The 19,442-nt window shown below is 42.1% G+C and overlaps 2 protein-coding genes across 2 annotated transcripts; both read left to right on the top strand.

Annotated features, from left to right (window-relative positions):
- The first annotated feature begins 502 nt into the window (after positions 1-502).
- Positions 503-13,367, top strand: LOC146628480 (drebrin-like protein B). Its single transcript, XM_085357864.1, has 15 exons — positions 503-636; positions 711-766; positions 1,885-1,997; positions 2,545-2,619; positions 2,689-2,832; positions 3,070-3,147; positions 3,240-3,391; positions 3,464-3,518; positions 4,141-4,206; positions 4,653-4,758; positions 4,833-5,033; positions 5,464-5,526; positions 6,620-6,714; positions 12,048-12,117; positions 13,231-13,367. The coding sequence occupies exons 1-15, from the start codon at positions 554-556 to the stop codon at positions 13,365-13,367; spliced, it is 1,494 nt and encodes a 497-aa protein (XP_085213990.1). The 5' UTR covers positions 503-553.
- Positions 13,368-14,362: 995 nt separating this feature from the next.
- Positions 14,363-17,819, top strand: LOC146628479 (cytochrome c oxidase subunit 5B, mitochondrial-like). The gene is made up of 4 exons (XM_085357863.1): positions 14,363-14,468; positions 16,686-16,756; positions 17,373-17,472; positions 17,649-17,819. Exons 1-4 carry the CDS (start codon positions 14,372-14,374, stop codon positions 17,759-17,761), a joined length of 381 nt encoding a protein of 126 aa, XP_085213989.1. The 5' UTR covers positions 14,363-14,371; the 3' UTR covers positions 17,762-17,819.
- The last annotated feature ends 1,623 nt before the right edge of the window (positions 17,820-19,442 follow it).

Raw genomic sequence — 19,442 nt, 5'->3', positions numbered from 1 at the left:
ACCTGTTGCCATGGTGAATACTGGTGTCAGAGCTCCATTGATCGTGGCTTTCATAGTCTCGTTAACCTGCTGTCTGCCTCTGAGGTGGGAGGGGTCGTACGGGTGAGGCTATAGAAACAGAAAGACGGAGCAGTGGGTTTGTTTGGGTTTTTTTGAAGAACATTTATCACGTTCCTTCTGGTTTCACTTGTTTTTGTGCTTTTTGAAGGTTTTCAAGTTTTTTTCCTTTCTGTAAAAAAACAAAACAGAAACTCAGGTGAGCAGGTATGGCAAGCTCCGCCCCTAATAAGCCAACAATAACACAGATCACACCCTGTTCACTGTAACACACACACACTCCCTGCTGCAGAGGGTCACATGATACACTCACCTGTGTCCTGTTGCTGCTGAGCACAGGTGTGTAGGTGGGAGGAGTCACCTGGGGAGAATGCGGTCAGTCAGGTTTGGGTCCTTCGACCCGCCCGGTTAGTCTCCTCAGACCTGAGCTGAGTTGGTGCCTGTGGGAGGTTTGCCACAGTACTGCTGGGTCGTTGCTGCCGTGCTGTGGAGGAACATGTCTGTTAATCTGAGCAAGAATGGAGCCGCGCTGATGGCCGCCTACGAGGAGGTGGTGAGCGGCAAGTCTAACACAGACTGGTGAGATAAAGTTCACCTGTGTGTCTGTCCACACCTACATCTGCTGCACACCCACACCTGTCTGTCTGTTTCAGGGCACTGTTCACCTACGAAGGAAACACCAACAACCTCCGAGTGGCACAGAAAGGAGGTAAGTACTTGGATCCAAACTTTTGATCCCTCCGAATTTATTTCCTGTGGATTTCCCCTCACTTCCTGTTTTATTTTGAAGGTCAGGTCCTGTGTTCTTTGCTGTCCTTCCTCTCTGACTCTTCTCTCTGCTGGTTTCCTGCTGTTTTTGGACCTGAGGAGATGTTTGAGGTGTTCTTGCACTCCACCCTGTTTCTTGACCTCAGTTTGACTTTTTTCAGCAGTGCTGCAGTCTGTCCCTCTGTGCACATGTAAACCCTAAGACTTCCTAATGTAAGACAACCAAGTTCAGCTTTTTCCACGTGATGATCATCATGACTGTAAGAAATACACTCATCCAGACTGTCCGAAAGTATAAAACAAAGTTGTGTTCATCACAGAAAATGTCCTTTTGTTTGGACCAACTGTAAAAACAGACATTTCTAGCGTCAGCAGCAAAAAACATTTATCTCCTCCTGGGGGCCGGAATGAAGGCTTTACTGGGCTGATTCTGGCCCCCAGGCCTTATGTTTGACTCCTCTGGTCTGCTCCCAGAGTGTTTTCTGTTTCTGAGGGTTTCATGTTAAAATCCAGGAGCATACCGACCACATGCAGAGTGGTGTTTGCCCTAATACACTTAAAACTTATTATTAAATATGAAGCAAACATTAACAGCGTGGTTATTACAAGCATTCAGCTTCCACAGCTGAGCCACGGCTACATCTTGTGATGTACCAATAAGTTTCAGCAGAATGGAGCAGAGGCTGCAAGTGAAAGCAAAGAAAACCACTGGGCTCAGGTCTGTGAACGCTGGTACAGCTGGTGTGTTGAAGCACACAGATAAGAATGTGCTGCTCTCAGGTGGGAAAGAAAGAAAAAGTTGCTCAGCGCTCCAAACTGGTTTGTGCAGCTGAGAAATGATGCAATGACATCACCGGCATTAAGAGTGTCAGAGGAACGTCTCAAACAAGCTGTGGAGGGTTTTTCGTGCAGCACTTGACCTCTTTATGTGTTACACAGGACGTGCGCGCAGGAACACCAGCGTAAGCCACCCTCATAACCTTCTGATCTCCAGTCTGGCCTTCAGGTGTCTGCGGTCTGATCTAAATGAGATCATGTTCTCCTTTGTGTTTTGTGTAGATGGAGGGTTGGAGGAGATGGTGGAGGAGCTGAACAGCGGGAAGGTGATGTACGCTTTCTGTCGAGTCAGGGACCCGAACTCTGGACTGCCCAAATACATCCTCATAAACTGGGTAAGACCAACTTTAACTCAAAGCTTTTTTTCCTGAAGTTTTTCTTTTTTCTGAAAACCACAAATATCTGAAGATTTCAGTGTGGATGTGAAGCTCAGGACTTTTTCACAGTGAGTAATCCAGACCATTAATAAGTGATCTCATGCTGTGGACGGATCATCTCAGACCTCTGGAGTGAAGTTTGGCTGGTTTCAGCATCTTCCAGTCACATGACAGGAAGCCCCTCAACATGTACTTTTTTTTAACCCCCATCCTCCATCTTCAGCCTGCTGATGTGTTCATATTAGCCTAGCCACCGAGTAGGTCATCGTTATATGCCCACTTCACTCCATCTTCGATCCTACAGTCAGAACATGGCATGTCATCGTTAGATGGAAACTAGCCCTCCGACTTCCTCCTAAAGTCTGGCAGAGTCTGCGAGGCTAAACAGTCCATATCCAGTTCTGAGATCCTGTAGAGAGCTCTGCAGACTTTACTTTCTATGAGTGTCGAGTGATAGAAGGATGCCATATTCACAGGATTGAATGGATGATTTTTGTTTTCTAAGACAGGTGAAGGTGTGAAGGACTCTCGGAAAGGACAGTGTGCCAATCACGTGAGCACCATAGCAGGTTTCCTGAAGGTGAGTCTGGCCTCTTTTTCCTGTTAATGTGTGTGAAGAGCTGCATCATTAACATGTGTGACATCACAGGGAGCCCATGTGACTGTAAACGCCCGTGCGGAGGACGACGTGGACCCAGAGACCATCTTGGCCAAAGTGGCCAAAGCGTCCGGCGCTAACTTTAACTTCCACAAGCAAACGCAGGAGTACAGAGACGTTCCCAGAGGACCCGTGGTGAGATCACGCCGCCTGAATCGGCAGCACAGCCTCGTTTTACCATCCAATAAGCCAATATTTCATCTCACAGTGCACTCCTACCCCTGCATGAACATTAATGTAGATCTTCTTCAGCTCAAACACTTCTGTCTACAGAGAGAGAATGCTGAAATAAAGAATAAATAATCAGGGTTGCGCACAAAGAAGAAAAACAGGACATTTCTGTTATAATCCCTGAGCCTTTTCTCTCGTCAGGGTTCTGTGTACCGCAAAGTCAATGCTGTCGAGGAAATCCAACAAATCAACAAGGACGACTTCTGGGTCAAAGCTCAGGTTCGGTTTCAACTCCGAGTCCTCCAAGATTGTACCACAGGTTTCAGTCAGCAAAGTCACACGACTCTCTATTTCTTCTTCTTCTCCTTCAGCGGGATGAAGAAATGCGTCAAAAGGAGGAAAGCATTCGAGTGGAACAGGAGAGGCAGGAGGCGGAGAGGGAGAGGAGGGACATGGAGGAGAGACAGTCGAAGGAGAGGGAGAGGATAGCGAGAGAGAGAGCTCAGCAGATCGAACAGGAGAAGTGAGTCAGACACACAAAACACAAAATCACAGAAACTCATGAAGAAGACACTTCAAGTATTTTGTGTTTCAGGCTCCGGCAGAAGCAGCGGGAGGACGAGGAGCGAGAGCAGGAACAGCAGCGTCGGGTGAGCTCAGCTTCAGCTCACTGATCCTGATTCGGTTGAGTTTATGAGCCCAGCCAGCATCACATTACTGCTCCTGATAGATTAAAAATAAATCTAATTTGGAAAACAACAGTTTATTTGATCACAAACAATATAAAAAACAATATTCAACATTACTATTTAACCCCTTTTAAAAAAAGTTATAAACATAAATAAACAGAAATATAAAGGGGCAAAAATCCTGAAGTACACATGAATAAATTCAAACATAAAAGCAAACATAAAAGAAGTTATTAAACTGAAAACTATTTCAGATAATGAAAAGTAAATAAACAGGAAATAATGGAAAGGGTAACATGTTTTAAATTACCCAATAATAATGACATAGATATTAGTTAATTAATTGATTTTGAGGGTAAGAGAAAGATGTTTTTAACTTTTAAAGGATGAGCTAACTTGTGTATTTAATTCATAAATAAATAAAAAAACATATTAAGAAAGTAAAAAATACTGGATTATGAGTCATTTCTTTATTGAAACTTGATTTTAAATCCTTTTGGCAAATCACTGAGGCAGGGAAGTCTGTGTTGTGTGATGTTAAAATTATATTTAACGTCATGTATGAATAATTTCTGTGTTTCAGAATGAGCAGCTGGAGAACATGAAGATGACGGGAATTTCCGCTGCTGCCTCGGTGCAGAAAGCTAACGTGAGCGCAATTTTGACCATAAATTCTTGTAACGTAATATCTGCTCCTGTTTCTCCCTCTAAATGTTCATTATTTATTTTCACACAGCATCAGAAACATAAAAAAATGATCACACAGGTTTAACTTTTTTGTTATTCCAGTTTCATTTTTGATCAGCTGGGTGGATGGCTCTGAGCAGATGTTAAAACTAGAGAAATTAGGATTTTCTTGGTGATTTGTTCACATTTGTTTGGCTCTGTGATTGGATGTTGCCCACCAAGACGTATCATGGGAACTGTAGTCTGCTTCACATGTTTAGTTCTACAGCCTGGAAGCCTTTACATTTTTTTACTGTAAGCCAAATTGAATTGAACAGGAAGAGCTGAATTACAAAGGCTGAAGAGTTGCATTGAGAGAAGTGTAGGATCCTGCCTCTTTACTTTAATGTCACCCAGTTTTATTCACAGGAGGCGAAATCTCTGATTTCTCAGAGAGCGTTTAATCCCAGAGACATCTTCAAGCAGAAGGAGCAGAGCTTTGATGCTGGCGACACACCTGCTGCCTCCAGACCCGGTAAGAAACACGATGATGATAATGATGAGGATGATGATGATGATGGTGGTTCACCTTAAAGTTTCCCCCTGCAGGGAGGCTGCAGAGTCCGTTTCTATCGCAGAAATCGTTTGAGCGAGACGTCCCGGTTCAGCCTCGGTTTCCACCATCCTCTCCTCCAGCAGTGACCCCCCTGTCTCTGATTACATCTGCTTCACCTGTGCTGCCTGTCTCACATGCTGCACCTGCCTCCACTACAGCACCAGAGAGGTCACACTCACCTGTGCAGCCTGCAGGTGAGACATATTGAGGCAGCTTTTCAACTGCAGGAGGTTCCCAGAAGGAACCACAGTTCTTTGGTGTAGAACAGAAATAAAAAATAAAGTAAGTTTTGTGGAGTAACTGTTGTTCTCACAGTTCTCACAAAACTGCTGGCCTTCAGCAGGCGTCCAGAAGTTAGCCAGTCAGAACCAAGGTGGCTTTTTATTTTTAAATATTAAGCTTTGTTAAAAATACTTTCAAATTTAGGAGTGGATTTGTGTGATGAGTAGAAAACTTGTGTTCACATAACACTGATATTTTCTTTGGATATGCTGAATCAGCTGAAAAAGTTGAGTCTGGAAACCTTTTTTTATGTATTAATTTAACTGATTAGTGACCTGAACTGTGAAATACCCGCGTGTTGTGTGTATGACATGAAGTAAGACGTCCCTCCTGCAAACACAGACGCTGGTTATGGTGACGAAGACGAGTGGTCAGATGATTTTGATGAAGATGAAGCTGCACAAGGTGTGAACTTTAACGTCATTTCATTTAAACTTTTGTTTTGTGCAATTTTGATCATTTATCAATAATCAGAGTCGTTTGAATTAGGTTTTTTTTTTATCTTTTTCTTCCTATAAGACCATATTTTATATGATGATCAGTTTGTCACTAACATCAACACCCACAAAAATCACTCCGAGTACATTTACACAATACTTTATACTTCTAGTATGCTACATTTCAGAGTTTTCTTAGTCTTATAACTGCAGCTGAGATTTAAACACATGAATTACAAATAGCTGCAGAACAACACCATATCAATTTAATTCAATTAATTAGTCAATGAATCTAATGTTCAGTAAATTTAAAAATAACAGACATCTCAATAATAATAAAGCAAACAAAATAAACCTAAAACAATCTGAAACCACATTAGAAAACATTAGAGTTGAAAATGTCACTTTTATCCATTTTAAATTAAATCTATAACACTGTGAAGTGAATACTAATGAATTTTTCCTCAGTGGTGCTTTTACGTTTGAAACATTAAAGACAAAAAAACAAAAGTAATTAAATATGTTAAATACTGGAAACTTAGCAGTTTAAAGTTTAAACTTTGCTATATTTTCAAATTTTTTGGTTAATAAAATTAATTAATTTGAACTATTTTACATATTGAGTAAGAGTCACTGTCAGAGTTGGCGAGTCAGTGAATTTTTGAGTTTGCAGCAGCAAATGATGGACGTTAGCTGAAATAATTTGTGGTTATTCTGTGTTTGCTCCATCATGTTTACAGCTCACAGCTTGGTTTTTGTTTCGTTGGCCTTCATGTTTGTAAAGCTGTTACACCACGATTGTAGCACAGCGCTGGTTAGATAGATAGATTTGTTCACTGGCTATATCAGAATCTCAGACTATGTAACATAATTCATAGTAACATTTCTGTAACTTCTGTTTTTTGAGGGTTGTAGTGTGGTGATACTTAGTACTTTTCCTGGAATTGGAGTATTAATACTTTATCCTGTTGGTACTTTTGTGTCTTTTCTCGCTGTCCTGGAAAACAAAGAACACTTTTTCATCTCTGGTATTTAAAACTTGTGATTTTTATAATGTGCAGAGGGAAGTCCAGCTCAAGATGATCCATACATGGCACCGCATTCAGCCTGGAGTAACGAGGACCTGTATCAAAACGTTTCCCAGCATGCACCAGCAGTAAGTCCTCTTCATCATAAGTACATTTACATGTACAACACTCCCAGTAAATATTTTCCTTAGAAATTAACAACGTATTTTGATTCTGATTCCTCCCTTAACGTCTTACTAACAGTTTGAGAAATGTGTCTGACTCAAAAACTGACCAATAGACCTGAGACTTAGTGGGTGTATCTCTGTGGTCTCGAGTAAGTGCAGTGCTGAGTTTGAGGTTGTTTGGATGACTAGATCTCAGACTTTGGCTAAAATTTGTTCTCTGTTAGAATAAACTGATACAGGGGGAGGCGTGTTTGTTCTGATCATTTTCTGAAGATGTTATACCCAAGTTTAATCATAGCAAAACACTAACCTAAACCACAGCATCTAATTCTATGTTTAACCCTGACACCAAGATTGAACCTTCAGTCATTCCTTTTAATGTGTCCCACCTCAACCAAAGAAATCATAAACAGGATTGTGTTTTGTAAAATAATGCAAAATCCCTAAAATTTGCTTACTATGACTGAAAGTGCTCTGCACAAGAATTCCAGTGTGCCTTGACTGCTAGTTTTATGCACAAATGGCAAAAAAAGAACCTTGAAATGGGAAACATACTGTGACCATGCCTCAATCAGAAAATGTTTCATTTAGCATAAGAAATAATTCTGAATTTCCAGTGAAGCACTGTTTAAATAAATACTCTTCCAGCTGTTTCTGTTTACTTTTCCAGACGTTTGTTTTCTCATTCCAACTTTTTTCAGATATATTGGTACCATTAGATTCAGAATGAGCTCATATTTGTCATGAAATAAAATACACATACAGTGGCTTGCAAAAGTATTTGGCCCCCTTGAACTTTTCCACATTTTGTCACATTACAGCCACAAATCTGAATCAATTTTATTGGAATTCCACGTGAAAGACCAATACAAAGTGGTGTACACGTGAGAAGTGGAATGAAAATTATACATGATTCTAGAGATGGACCGATCCGATATTACGTATCGGTATCGGTCCGATACTGACCTAAATGACTGGATCGGATATCGGAGAAAAATAAAAAATGTAATCCGATCCATTAAATATCACGAAAGCACCTCACAAAACTTGCAACACGCCGTAACTCACCTCAGAACGTTAGCATGTCGGAGCAGTATGCATCACGTGATAGAGCGGCTGTGGCATGCGGGACCTGTCGGTGGTCTGGATAGCATTTGGAGCTTCGCTAGCAACCTGGCATTTCATCTCCGACAAAGTTATCCCCGAGAGAAGTAAAGCAAGTGTGTAAGTCCATCTCTGAATGTTTGTAAAGCATTCCTGCGTTAAGCTTAACGAGCGACTGCCTCTCGCTCTCCGGCTGCTACTTCAATCGTGAAACTGCTTAAATGATCAGCTGATCGGCTTTTCTGTTGCGAGTCCGTCTTTGTTTTTGGCCCACTTTGCACCAGAAAGAGGAAACCAGCGGCTGAACAACAGCAGCACGTTTAAGCTTGATAAGCTGTTGTTAGAATTTATTTAATATTACTTTCTACACCAGGATCTTTTTCTACGTAGCTGACGCTGGTAACTGTGCAGGGGCGGATCTAGCAAAGTTTAGCCAGGGGGGCCGATAGGGCATTAACTGGGAAAAGGGGGCACAAAGACATACTTTTCTTTCTTATTCTCATTTAAAATGTCTAGCTTTTAATAAATAATTATCTGACACACAAAGTTTTAATTTGATGTAAAATGAATAGAACTCAATTACTGTATATAGTGACTATTAAGTCTAATATATATATATATACCCTAGTAAGCTATAGTACTTTTTCCTTTGGGAAGGTACCATCTGTGCAGTCTGCAATTTTGTTGAAGAAAGATGTTGAATCTATTTAATATTTCTTGAAAAATTGATTTCTGTGCATTTTTTTTCACACTGCATCAAATTAAGGTTGATTACGTCGATTAAGCATCATGAGGTGGAGCGTGAGGGGTGGTTCCCTATTTTTTATTTATTTATTTTTGTTGTTGCTGGGAGTTGGAACCCTATTAGTTAGGTTGCTTAATATTTACGCTAAGTACTCTTTAAAATACCAGAATAGGGAGGATGGTGTAGGTCTAAGTTTATTAGATTGATCAGTATTGCTGAACTATGAAATATTTTTTTTGTATACAGGTATAACAGAATAGCTTTAGTGTAGTTGTTGTTTTAAACTTGAGTATGAACTTGCAGACTTGCAAAATGCAGCAAGATATTTTAAAAAACAGTTTTGTTGATTAAAAAACACTATATCGGATTCATATCGGTATCGGCAGATATCCAAATTTATGATATCGGTATCGGTATCGGACATAAAAAAGTGGTATCGTGCCATCTCTACATGATTCTAAACATTTCTTACAAATAAATAACTGAAAAGTGGGGTGTGCGTAATTATTCAGCCCCCTTTGGTCTGAGTGCAGTCAGTTGCCCATAGACATTGCCTGATGAGTGCTAATGACTAAATAGAGTGCACCTGTGTGTGATCTAATGTCAGTACAAATACAGCTGCTCTGTGACGGCCTCAGAGGTTGTCTAAGAGAATATTGGGAGCAACAACACCATGAAGTCCAAAGAACACACCAGACAGGTCAGGGATAAAGTTATTGAGAAATGTAAAGCAGGCTTAGGCTACAGAAAGATTTCCCAAGCCTTGAACATCCCACGGAGCACTGTTCAAGCAATCGTTCAGAAATGGAAGGAGTATGGCACAACTGTAAACCTACCAAGACAAGGCCGTCCACCTAAACTCACAGGCCGAACAAGGAGAGCGCTGATCAGAAATGCAGCCAAGAGGCCCATGGTGACTCTGGACGAGCTGCAGAGATCTACAGCTCAGGTGGGGGAATCTGTCCATAGGACAACTATTAGTCATGCACTGCACAAAGTTGGCCTTTATGGAAGAGTGGCAAGAACAAAGCCATTGTTAACAGAAAACCATAAGAAGTCCCGTTTGCAGTTTGCCACAAGCCATGTGGGGGACACAGCAAACATGTGGAAGAAGGTGCTCTGGTCAGATGAGACCAAAATGGAACTTTTTGCCCAAAATACAAAACGCTATGTGTGCCAGAAAACTAACACTGCACATCACTCTGAACACACCATCCCCACTGTCAAATATGGTGGTGGCAGCATCATGCTCTGGGGGTGCTTCTCTTCAGCAGGGACAGGGAGGCTGGTCAGAGTTGATGGGAAGATGGATGGAGCCAAATACAGGGCAATCTTGGAAGAAAACCTCTTGGAGTCTGCAAAAGACTTGAGACTGGGGCAGAGGTTCACCTTCCAGCAGGACAACGACCCTAAACATAAAGCCAGGGCAACAATGGAATGGTTTAAAACAAAACATATCCATGTGTTAGAATGGCCCAGTCAAAGTCCAGATCTAAATCCAATCGAGAACCTGTGGCAAGATCTGAAAACTGCTGTTCACAAACGCTGTCCATCTAATCTGACTGAGCTGGAGCTGTTTTGCAAAGAAGAATGGGCAAGGATTTCAGTCTGTAGATGTGCAAAGCTGGTAGAGACATACCCTAAAAGACTGGCAGGTGTAATTGCAGCAAAAGGTGGTTCAACAAAGTATTGACTCAGGGGGTTGAATAATTACGCACACCCCACTTTGCAGTTATTTATTTGTAAAAGATGTTTGGAATCATGTATGATTTTTGTTCCACTTCTCACGTGTACACCACTTTGTGTTGGTCTTTCACGTGGAATTCCAATAAAATTGATTCATGTTTGTGGCTGTAATGTGACAAAATGTGGAAAAGTTCAAGGGGGTCGAATACTTTTGCAAACCACTGTAAGTTCTTGGCTTCTAAGTTAATGAATACCTATATTTGTAGACCTACACTCAACAAAAATATAAACGCAACACCTTTGTTACTGCTCCCATTCCCCATGGGATGGACGTAGAGACCTAAAATTCATTCCAGATACACAATATAACCATCCCTCCCAAACAGTGGTCACAAATCAGTCCAAATGTGTGGTAGTGGGCACATCTGCTATATTGAGATAATCCATCCCACCTCACAGGTGTGCCACATCAGGATGCTGATCTGACATCATGAGTAGTGCACAGGTGTACCTCAGACTGCCCACAACAAAAGGCCACCCTGGAATGTGCAGTTTTTTGCGCTATTGGGGGTCTGGGGACCCAGAACCGGTCAGTATCTGGTGTGACCACCATTTGCCTCATGCAGTGCAACACATCGTCGCATGGAGTCTATCAGATTGTCAATTGTGGCCTGTGGAATGTTGGTCCACTCCACTTCAATGGCTGTGCGAGGTTGTTGGATATTCGTGGGAACTGGTACACGCTGTCGTATACGCCGGTCAAGCACATCCCGAACATGCTCAATGGGTGACATGTCCGGTGAGTATGCTGGCCATGCAAGAACTGGGACATTCTCAGCTGCCATCTGCCCTGAACAATGTGAACCATGATTCATCCGTGAAGCGCACACCTCTCCAACGTGCCAGACGCCATCGAATGTGAGCATTTGCCCACACAAGTCTGTTACGGCGACGAGCTGGAGTCAGGTCAAGACCCCGATGAGGACGACGGGCATGCAGTTGAGCGTCCCTGAGACGGTTTCTGACAGTTTGTGCAGAAATTGTTTTGTTGTGCAAACCAATTGTTCCAGCAGCTGTCTGGGTGGCTGGTCTCAGACGATCTTGGAGGTGAACCTGCTGGATGTGGAGGTCCTGGGCTGGTGTGGTTACACGAGGTCTGCGGTTGTGAGGCCGGTTGGATGTGCTGCCATATTCTCTGAAACGCCTGTGGAGACGGCTTATGGTTGAGAAATGAACATTCAATGCACGGGCGACAGATCTGGTTGACATTCCTGCTGTCAGCATGCCAATTGCACGCTCCCTCATTGCTTGTGGCATCTGTGGCATTTTGCTGTGAGACAAAACTGCACATTCCAGGGTGGCCTTTTGTTGTGGGCAGTCTGAGGTACACCTGTGCACTACTCATGATGTCAGATCAGCATCCTGATGTGGCACACCTGTGAGGTGGGATGGATTATCTCAATATAGCAGATGTGCCCACTACCACACATTTGGACTGATTTGTGACCACTGTTTGGGAGGGATGGTTATATTGTGTATCTGGAATGAATTTTAGGTCTCTACGTCCATCCCATGGGGAATGGGAGCAGTAACAAAGGTGTTGCGTTTATATTTTTGTTGAGTGTATTTATTGAGGTGATTCATGTATTTATTTAATCTCTTCTGGCAGATTTGGTCCTCCAGTGTTTGAGTAAAAAGTTATTGAATGAAATGATTTAAAATACTGTTTAAATGTTAATTAGCTGTTTTTGAATTTCAGGCTGATGGTATTAATTGGGATGGCAGTGGACAAGGTATCTGTGCCAGAGCTCTGTACGACTACCAGGCCGGTACGTACGCGCGCGCACACACACACACACACACACACACACACACACACACACACACACACACACACACACACACACACACACACACACACACTCATGTTTTTGGTAGTTGTGGGGTCTGCCGTCTTCTCTGTGACTACTGAGGACCATCGTGTCTTGTGGTCTAACATGTCTGAATGAAATTGGAAAGAGTCCAGAGTGTTGTTCACCATACTGATATCATGAAAATAAGACTTCTGTGATATCACAACAACATTATTGTAATTGAGTTTGCACTGGGGCCTCTAGTGGCCTGTGAAGGTACAGCAGATCATTCACAGTAAATGACATGTTTTTATTTATCCATTTATTTGGTTTGATTATCAAATAATTATCAGTTATTGAATATTAATGATTAAATGCTTAACTAGTTGAGTTTCCACATTTTTTTATAAATTTACCTGCAAATATTTGACCAAAATGTATTCTGTATTCTTCAATTGAGGAAAAGTGTTTAAATGAACCATTGACTGTCACAGGGGAAAAGCTGTTAAAGAAGGATGAATCTCAATAAATGAATCAAGAAGATCAAATCTGTAAATCAAATCTGTAAAAACAGGATAGCTCAGTAGGTAAAGTGGTCGCCCCATGATCGGAAGGTCGGCGGTTCGAATCCACTTAACGGCTACCCTGAGGTACCCCTGAGCAAGGTACCGTCCCTACACACTGCTCCCCGGGCGCCTGCTTAGTGGGCTGCCCACTGCTTCACTGAGTGAATGGGTCAAATGCAGAGAAAAACAAGTAATTTCCCCATGGGGATCAATAAAGTATCCATTATTATTATTATTATAATGCTTTTTATTGGCTGTAAAATAAGCTTGCAGTGGTCTTACATTTGGAAAGAGCTGTTGTACCTCAACAGTGCAGTAAGCCATCCAGTTTGGTTATTATTTATCACATTTACCTGATGAAACACTGAAATGTTGTTGTTTTACATACAGATCTAAAGTCGAGTATACAGAACAGTTTCTTTCATTTCTTTTTTTTAAATGCTTGTAATTTTAAACTTGAAACTCTTGAAAGGTGTTTCTAGATAAACCTTTAGTTTAACTGAGTTTTCTCTCTTCCTCACAGCGGATGACACTGAGATCACCTTTGACCCCGATGACATTATTACTCAGATAGAAATGCTGGATGAGGGTTGGTGGAGAGGTGTTGGACCTGATGGGGAATACGGCATGTTCCCGGCTAACTATGTGGAGCTTATCTAGTTGTCATTGGCTCATTGTCCTGTTAATTTTAATAAAGCTGTGGGTGTTTCAGATGGATATTTTACTCACATTAACTTGTTCAGTATCACTGAATTAATAAACCTTTGTAAAAACCAGTAAACAATAAATACAGTCATTTTCAAGTGCAGTTTGGATATTGCTTTTATTTTTCTTTTGTCCTATTTGGCCAGTCTTACTACCGTAATTAATAAGAAGTATAAATTAGGTTCATATAGAGCCTTTTAATAAACTCAAGGTTGCTTTACGCACAAAACTCAAATGCCTCAGTGAACAGGTGGCATTTCAGCCGAGACTGGGACTATGGACCTCAGAGGGGGCCTGCAGAGCATCTCAAGGAGGACACACAGCATGTGGTGATGCTCCTGTGTTCTTCAGGCAGTCACTGACTTTCTTACAAAACAGTTCTTATATTTAAAAAAAAAAAAAAAAGTTAATTTGTCCAGATAGTTTGGAGTCTCTGAAAATGTGGGGAAAAACTGCTCTCCAGTCAGCAGAGTTTCAAATATAAAAACTGTCTTTGTCAGAAAAGTTCTTCAGTTCCCTGGTTTTTTAATTATTTTATTTCCGTACCTCTTTTAAATATCTATGTCAATGTTAATTAAGTTTATTATATTATTTTATATTTATTACAATATTCATGTATTGTTTTTTTAATGTCCGTCCTTAGTTTTAATGTTGTCATGTTTCATAATATCTGTCTTGTGTTTTATTACCTGATTTGAGCAGACTGTACTGTAGGAAGGAGTATCAGGGCCACATTAAGAAAAGAAAAGTCAAGTGTTTTGAGAATAAAGTTGAAATGTGGAGATGATCATTGTTGTTTCAAGACAAACTGCCATGTTTGCCATCTGTCCACGACCAGCTGTTTCCTTGTTACTTTATTTGTGCTGAATAAAGTTTGTTTGTTTGTTTTTTAAAGCAGCACGCTGCTGCTCTGACGTCATTTCCGTGCGCCCGGCCTCCCTGACAGTGAAGAAGGAGAAATGGCTGCAAGGTTACTGCTCCGCTCCGCCGTTAGAGCCGCGGCAGCCTGCCGCTCCGCCCGGACCCCCGCTCTGAGCCGCGGCATGGCGGCAGGAGGTGAGCCACGAGCCGGCACAGAACACCCGGAACCAACCGGAACAGGCGGCTTAGAGAGGGTCTAATCCGCGGGGAGGTCGGAGGACGCCGAGCGCTTCCTGTCCTGGTGACGGCTCCTCTCGGATCAGACTTCATGTTAATATCCTGCGATTTATTAAAAACCGTGTGTTGGCTGATTGTTTGACTTGTAGATTTAAAAAGTCTTAATATATCAGAATTTAGTAATCACGACGGTCAATACGGTGAGATTTAAAACCTAAAATATATTTTATATCTGAAACAATTAACGTGTCATATTTTAACCTTCTCCATGAAGGTCCTTGAACGTCTCGTCGGTATGAAGATTAAACACATGAGAGAGTAACGGAAGTTGTCATTGGTCTGGTTTGCCGATCGAAGTGATCAGTAAGATTGTAATGGTATCGATAAACATAGCATTTTAACTTGCAGAGTTTCCCAGAAACCTGAATAATTTGTATGTAGTCTGGAACAGCTAAAGGCAGTGATCAATGCATTTTTAACCCTCTGTAGAACCTGGGACCATTTCGTGGCCTTTCCGTTTTTTAATTCCACGCCATTTCCACTGTGTTTAATGGAGTATAGCCAAATTTTCAAACATGTATTTTTTTCCCATTTTATTTTAAAATTTCAGTCTGAGTTTTTTAAATGAGCTTAAATGGCTGAATAAAAGGCATACATCCACTATCGAACCTCGTGGCCGATTTGTGCCCCATTGAAACCCATTATAAACGCTATTTTTCACGCCAGAAAAATTACGGTCAAATCGATCGTCAGGTTTCCGGTGTTGTGCCAAAAAGTGACTACAGGCCTTAGAGTTGTAATTTTTTTATTTGTCCACCGGGTGGCGCCCTTGCTCCACATGTGACGCCTGCTGGAACATACACATGTTCTCCAGCGGCCTGCTCGAGACAGATACCCGGAAAAGGCACACTAATTTCCCGCGTACCACAGCAGCTTGGCCCGCTGCTCGTTCCGGACCATTTTCTACCCTTAGGTTCGTTTGATTTTTTTTTTTTTTTTTTAATCAACAGGAAATGACGTATTTGTTTTCACGTGGTAGCGGAAGTGTGTGCTGCAGACACGGGAACCGAACCATATGCTCCGGCGCTGCGCGAAACACACCCGCGGCAGAGGCACTCCTCCCCGGGGGAGCAGGAGCAGCAGCGCCGCCTGGGGACATTTTTGGCTTCTGGAAAAAAAATTAAAACCGGATCGAAATTAATGTTCGTGCCAATCTTTTGTCCATCTAAAGGCCTAATTATAATAACAATAAAATATTACTTCAAATGTTTTTTTTGGAAAATATTTTATGTTTTATGTTTTATGTTTTTGGGGCAAAAAAAGCAGTGCGCTCATGTGACGAAACCGGGATATAAAGGGTTAAAATCCGCGAAATGTAATTAAAACTTGACATGAATATTTCAAGGAGAAGTAGGTCTAAAAGATTGGCTAATTTAAAGTGGAATAAAATATTAATATATAAATTTTTTATAGCACTTTTTGGGCGTGGTCGATAGTGTGCATTTTATGAAATGCGCTCCTGGAAAAAAAAATAAAAGGCGATCGAAATGACTGTTGGTGCCAATCTTTAGTCCATCTAAAGGCCTAATTATAATAACAAACAAATATTACTTCAAATGTTTTTTTTGGAAAATATTTAGTTTTTTTGTTTTTTGGGGCTAAAAAAACAGGGCGCTCATATAATAAAACTGGGATTTAAAGGGTTAAAACAATGAAAATATAATTAAAACTTGACATGGATATTTTAAGCAGAAGTAGTTTTAAAAGATTGACTAATTTAAAGTAGAAAAAAATATTGATATATAACATTTTTAGAGCACTTTTGGGGCGGGACCATTTTTGGTCCCGAGGTTCACGAAAGGATGGGATTTTGAGGTTTTACCAAGGGTTAAGTTGCTGTGTGTGACCATGACTGACGATGATCAATGAAGTGAATCAGAGTGACGTGAATGAAAACATCAGATCAAACATTTCAGTTTTACACTGAGATGTTTTCATGTCTGTGAGAGAAACCCGTGCTGCTTTAGGTTTCACAAACTCAGCAACTCACTGAGGTCATAAGAACCTGTAATAACGTGTACTGTAGTCATGTGACCCACAGGGAGTCCACACATTAGCCAGTTCTGATGAACAGTGTTTGCTTTGAAGCTCTTAATCACACTGTGCTGTTCACAGGGATTCCCACTGATGAGGAGCAGGCCACCGGGCTGGAAAAGGTCATCATGAAGGCCATGAAACAGGGCGAGGTAAGACCGACGCACAGGAATTCTGACATCATGTGCTCCAGAAACATGAAAAACATAATGTTTTTTAAAAAAAAAACAGCAGTAGAAAAAGAAGAGCGTGATGTGGATTCATCTTAACACTATTTCACACAGACCAGAAATTAAATCAAGATTAAAATCATTAAACATAAAATCTGAGGAGAAACGAGAAGACTCAAGCTGTCGGTGTGTCGACATATTTCAGCAAAACTATAAAACATTTTTATTTTGAGTAGTTACTGATTTTGTTACTCATAATATTTATTTTTAGTATTTTTGGGCTTGTTTAAGTTTGTATTAATATTTGTTAATGTATTCTCGATTATTTGTTTATTTTCATATAGCAGTTATTTGATTAACATTAGTTTTCTATGTTTTGCCTTTTTATTAATGATTAATAATTATTTTGTGGTATATTCGCTGCTCGGCTCATTTTCAAATATTAATATAAATTATTCTGTCTGCAGCTCAGCCTCAGCTGATCTGAGGTCAGCCTCTGAGTCGTGTGAATCGTTCTTGATGAACAATGAATTTTGAAATGAAACTGATGTTGAATACTGTCACGCCCCGACTCACCTGACTCCTCCCCCTCCTGTAGGACCCCTTCAACATGATGAAGCCAAAGCACTATGCAGGCTCCAAGGCTGACCCCCACCTGGTTCCCTCCATCACGAACAAAAGGATTGTGGGATGCGTGTGTGAGTTGTTGTTTCCTGTTTGTAAGCGTGTGTGAGTGTCGGCCACGGCTTTCTCAGGCGAGGGTTAAACTTTGCCCCAGGCTCAAAGATGGGCGGGGCATAATCCTCACTGGGGAAACCTGAGCGTGCGTGTGACGTACAGGTGGCACCGCTCTCACCCAGTTTCCTGTGTGCAGGTGAGGAGGACAACACGGCCGTGGTCTGGTTCTGGCTCCACGAGGGTGAGGCCCAGCGCTGTCCATCTTGCGGCTCCCACTACAAACTGGTTCCCCACGAACTCCCCCATTGACTCACCACCACCTCCTCCTGCGGAGCAAGCGGCACTGTCCGCTTCTCGCTGTCTCCTACTTGACATACCTGCTGACCTCATCAGTCATTGCTTACACGTTACATGTACTCGGGATCAAACACGTTCGGGGAACAAAGAGTTTCTTCAGACATTTCCATTCAGTCAGTTTACACACACAATTGTACTGCACACGTTACACTCCTCCCACCTCCCAGGAGCAGCAATAAACGTAACTTCCTGTTTGTGTGCGTCTCTGAGTCTTCTTCCTGTTTTTCATAGTTAACCATGATTAATGTGTTTTACATCGAACTTCTAGACTTGTTCTTGTAGTTTGAGTGAACTGTTCCTTTAACAATAAAGATCTGTTTATCCTGAATCAGCTGACTCAGTCTTTTTATTACCATATTTATTTATTTATTTATTTTGCGCCTGTCCCGTTTGGCTCTTTTGCCATCAGAATTGTTGTCTAAAGGCAAAGAAAGATGCCCAACGGATTTACTTTACCAAATTGACCATCCCAGCCTTGCCATAATGGTCCATTTGATTCACCTTTTATTGTTTATTTTATTTTCACTTGCTGAATACGGGACAGACTTGAATGGAAGAAAGAAGGGGAGAAAGAAAGAGGGAAAGAGAAACAGCTGAGAAGAGGGACGGGGGAGAAGGGCAAAAGACAAAAACCAGAACGGGCAGAGAAAAAAAAATGCATCTATCGATCACCTGGATCACCTGCTGAGAAAGAAAAAAGAAAACAAGCAGAAGAGAACAAGAGTAATAGAATAAACAACATCACAATGATATATGGGAATATGACAGTAAATACTAAATATTAAACATTATTGTGCAGCACATAAGATCAACAGAACACAGTGTGCTTTGAGGTAGGAGCCAAAAAGGGTGTAGTTTGTGGGTGTGATCACCCGTGTGTACACCTGTGAGCATGGACGCGCTTGTTTTTAAAAGGTTACTTCATGTAATGATCTGCTAGAGGGTGTGGGGGGGCCACAGCCCCGTCCTCCAGGGCATGAAGCAGGTATGGAGGAGATCAAAACTCCAGACATCCAGAGGCCCCCAGAACACAAGAGACCAAGGAAGACCAACAGAGGGGCAGCTGCGCCACTGTCCCAGTAAGAGCTGAGGAGAGTCCCAGATGAGGGCTCACTCAGCAGCCGCGGAGCAGAAGCCAGGGGGAGTTGCAGTGACGCGCCCGTGAGCTCCGCCGGCAGCCAGCCGTGCCTGAGTGGCCGAGCCCCAGGCCGAGAGGCCGGGGGCACCCCACCTCCGAAGTGGCCCAAGCGAGCCCCAGGCTCCAGGCCCTGATAAGCGGCCGTCAAGGAGTGAGCCGGTGTGTACCTGGAGGCCCATCCCAGGACACAAAGAACCACCAACGCACCGATGTCTGAGGGAGTCCGCCACTGGCAGGGGAAGTGGTGGTAGGGGGAGATAGGCCTCCAAACCTTGGAGGGCCTGAGATGTCCCCAGAGAGGTGGCGTCTGACACCCAACCTGACATATAGACACAGACATACAGGCACACACAGATACAAACATCCATTCCCACCCTCATGCTCTCATATGCACTTACTCCACACTCAACCAACGTGGAGACAGACATAAAGAGACGCTGTACACACGATCACACTCCCCAAGCGTACCCTACAAACCGGGTCTAGGTACCCTTG

The sequence above is a fragment of the Diplotaxodon limnothrissa genome, linkage group LG7 (genome assembly GCF_057381915.1).
Source record: "Diplotaxodon limnothrissa isolate DT_005_m linkage group LG7, D_limnothrissa_male_GT1.1, whole genome shotgun sequence".
Taxonomy (NCBI): domain Eukaryota; kingdom Metazoa; phylum Chordata; class Actinopteri; order Cichliformes; family Cichlidae; genus Diplotaxodon; species Diplotaxodon limnothrissa.
The sequence above is the reverse complement of the archived record's forward strand: the minus strand, read 5'-3'. Positions and strand labels throughout refer to the sequence as shown.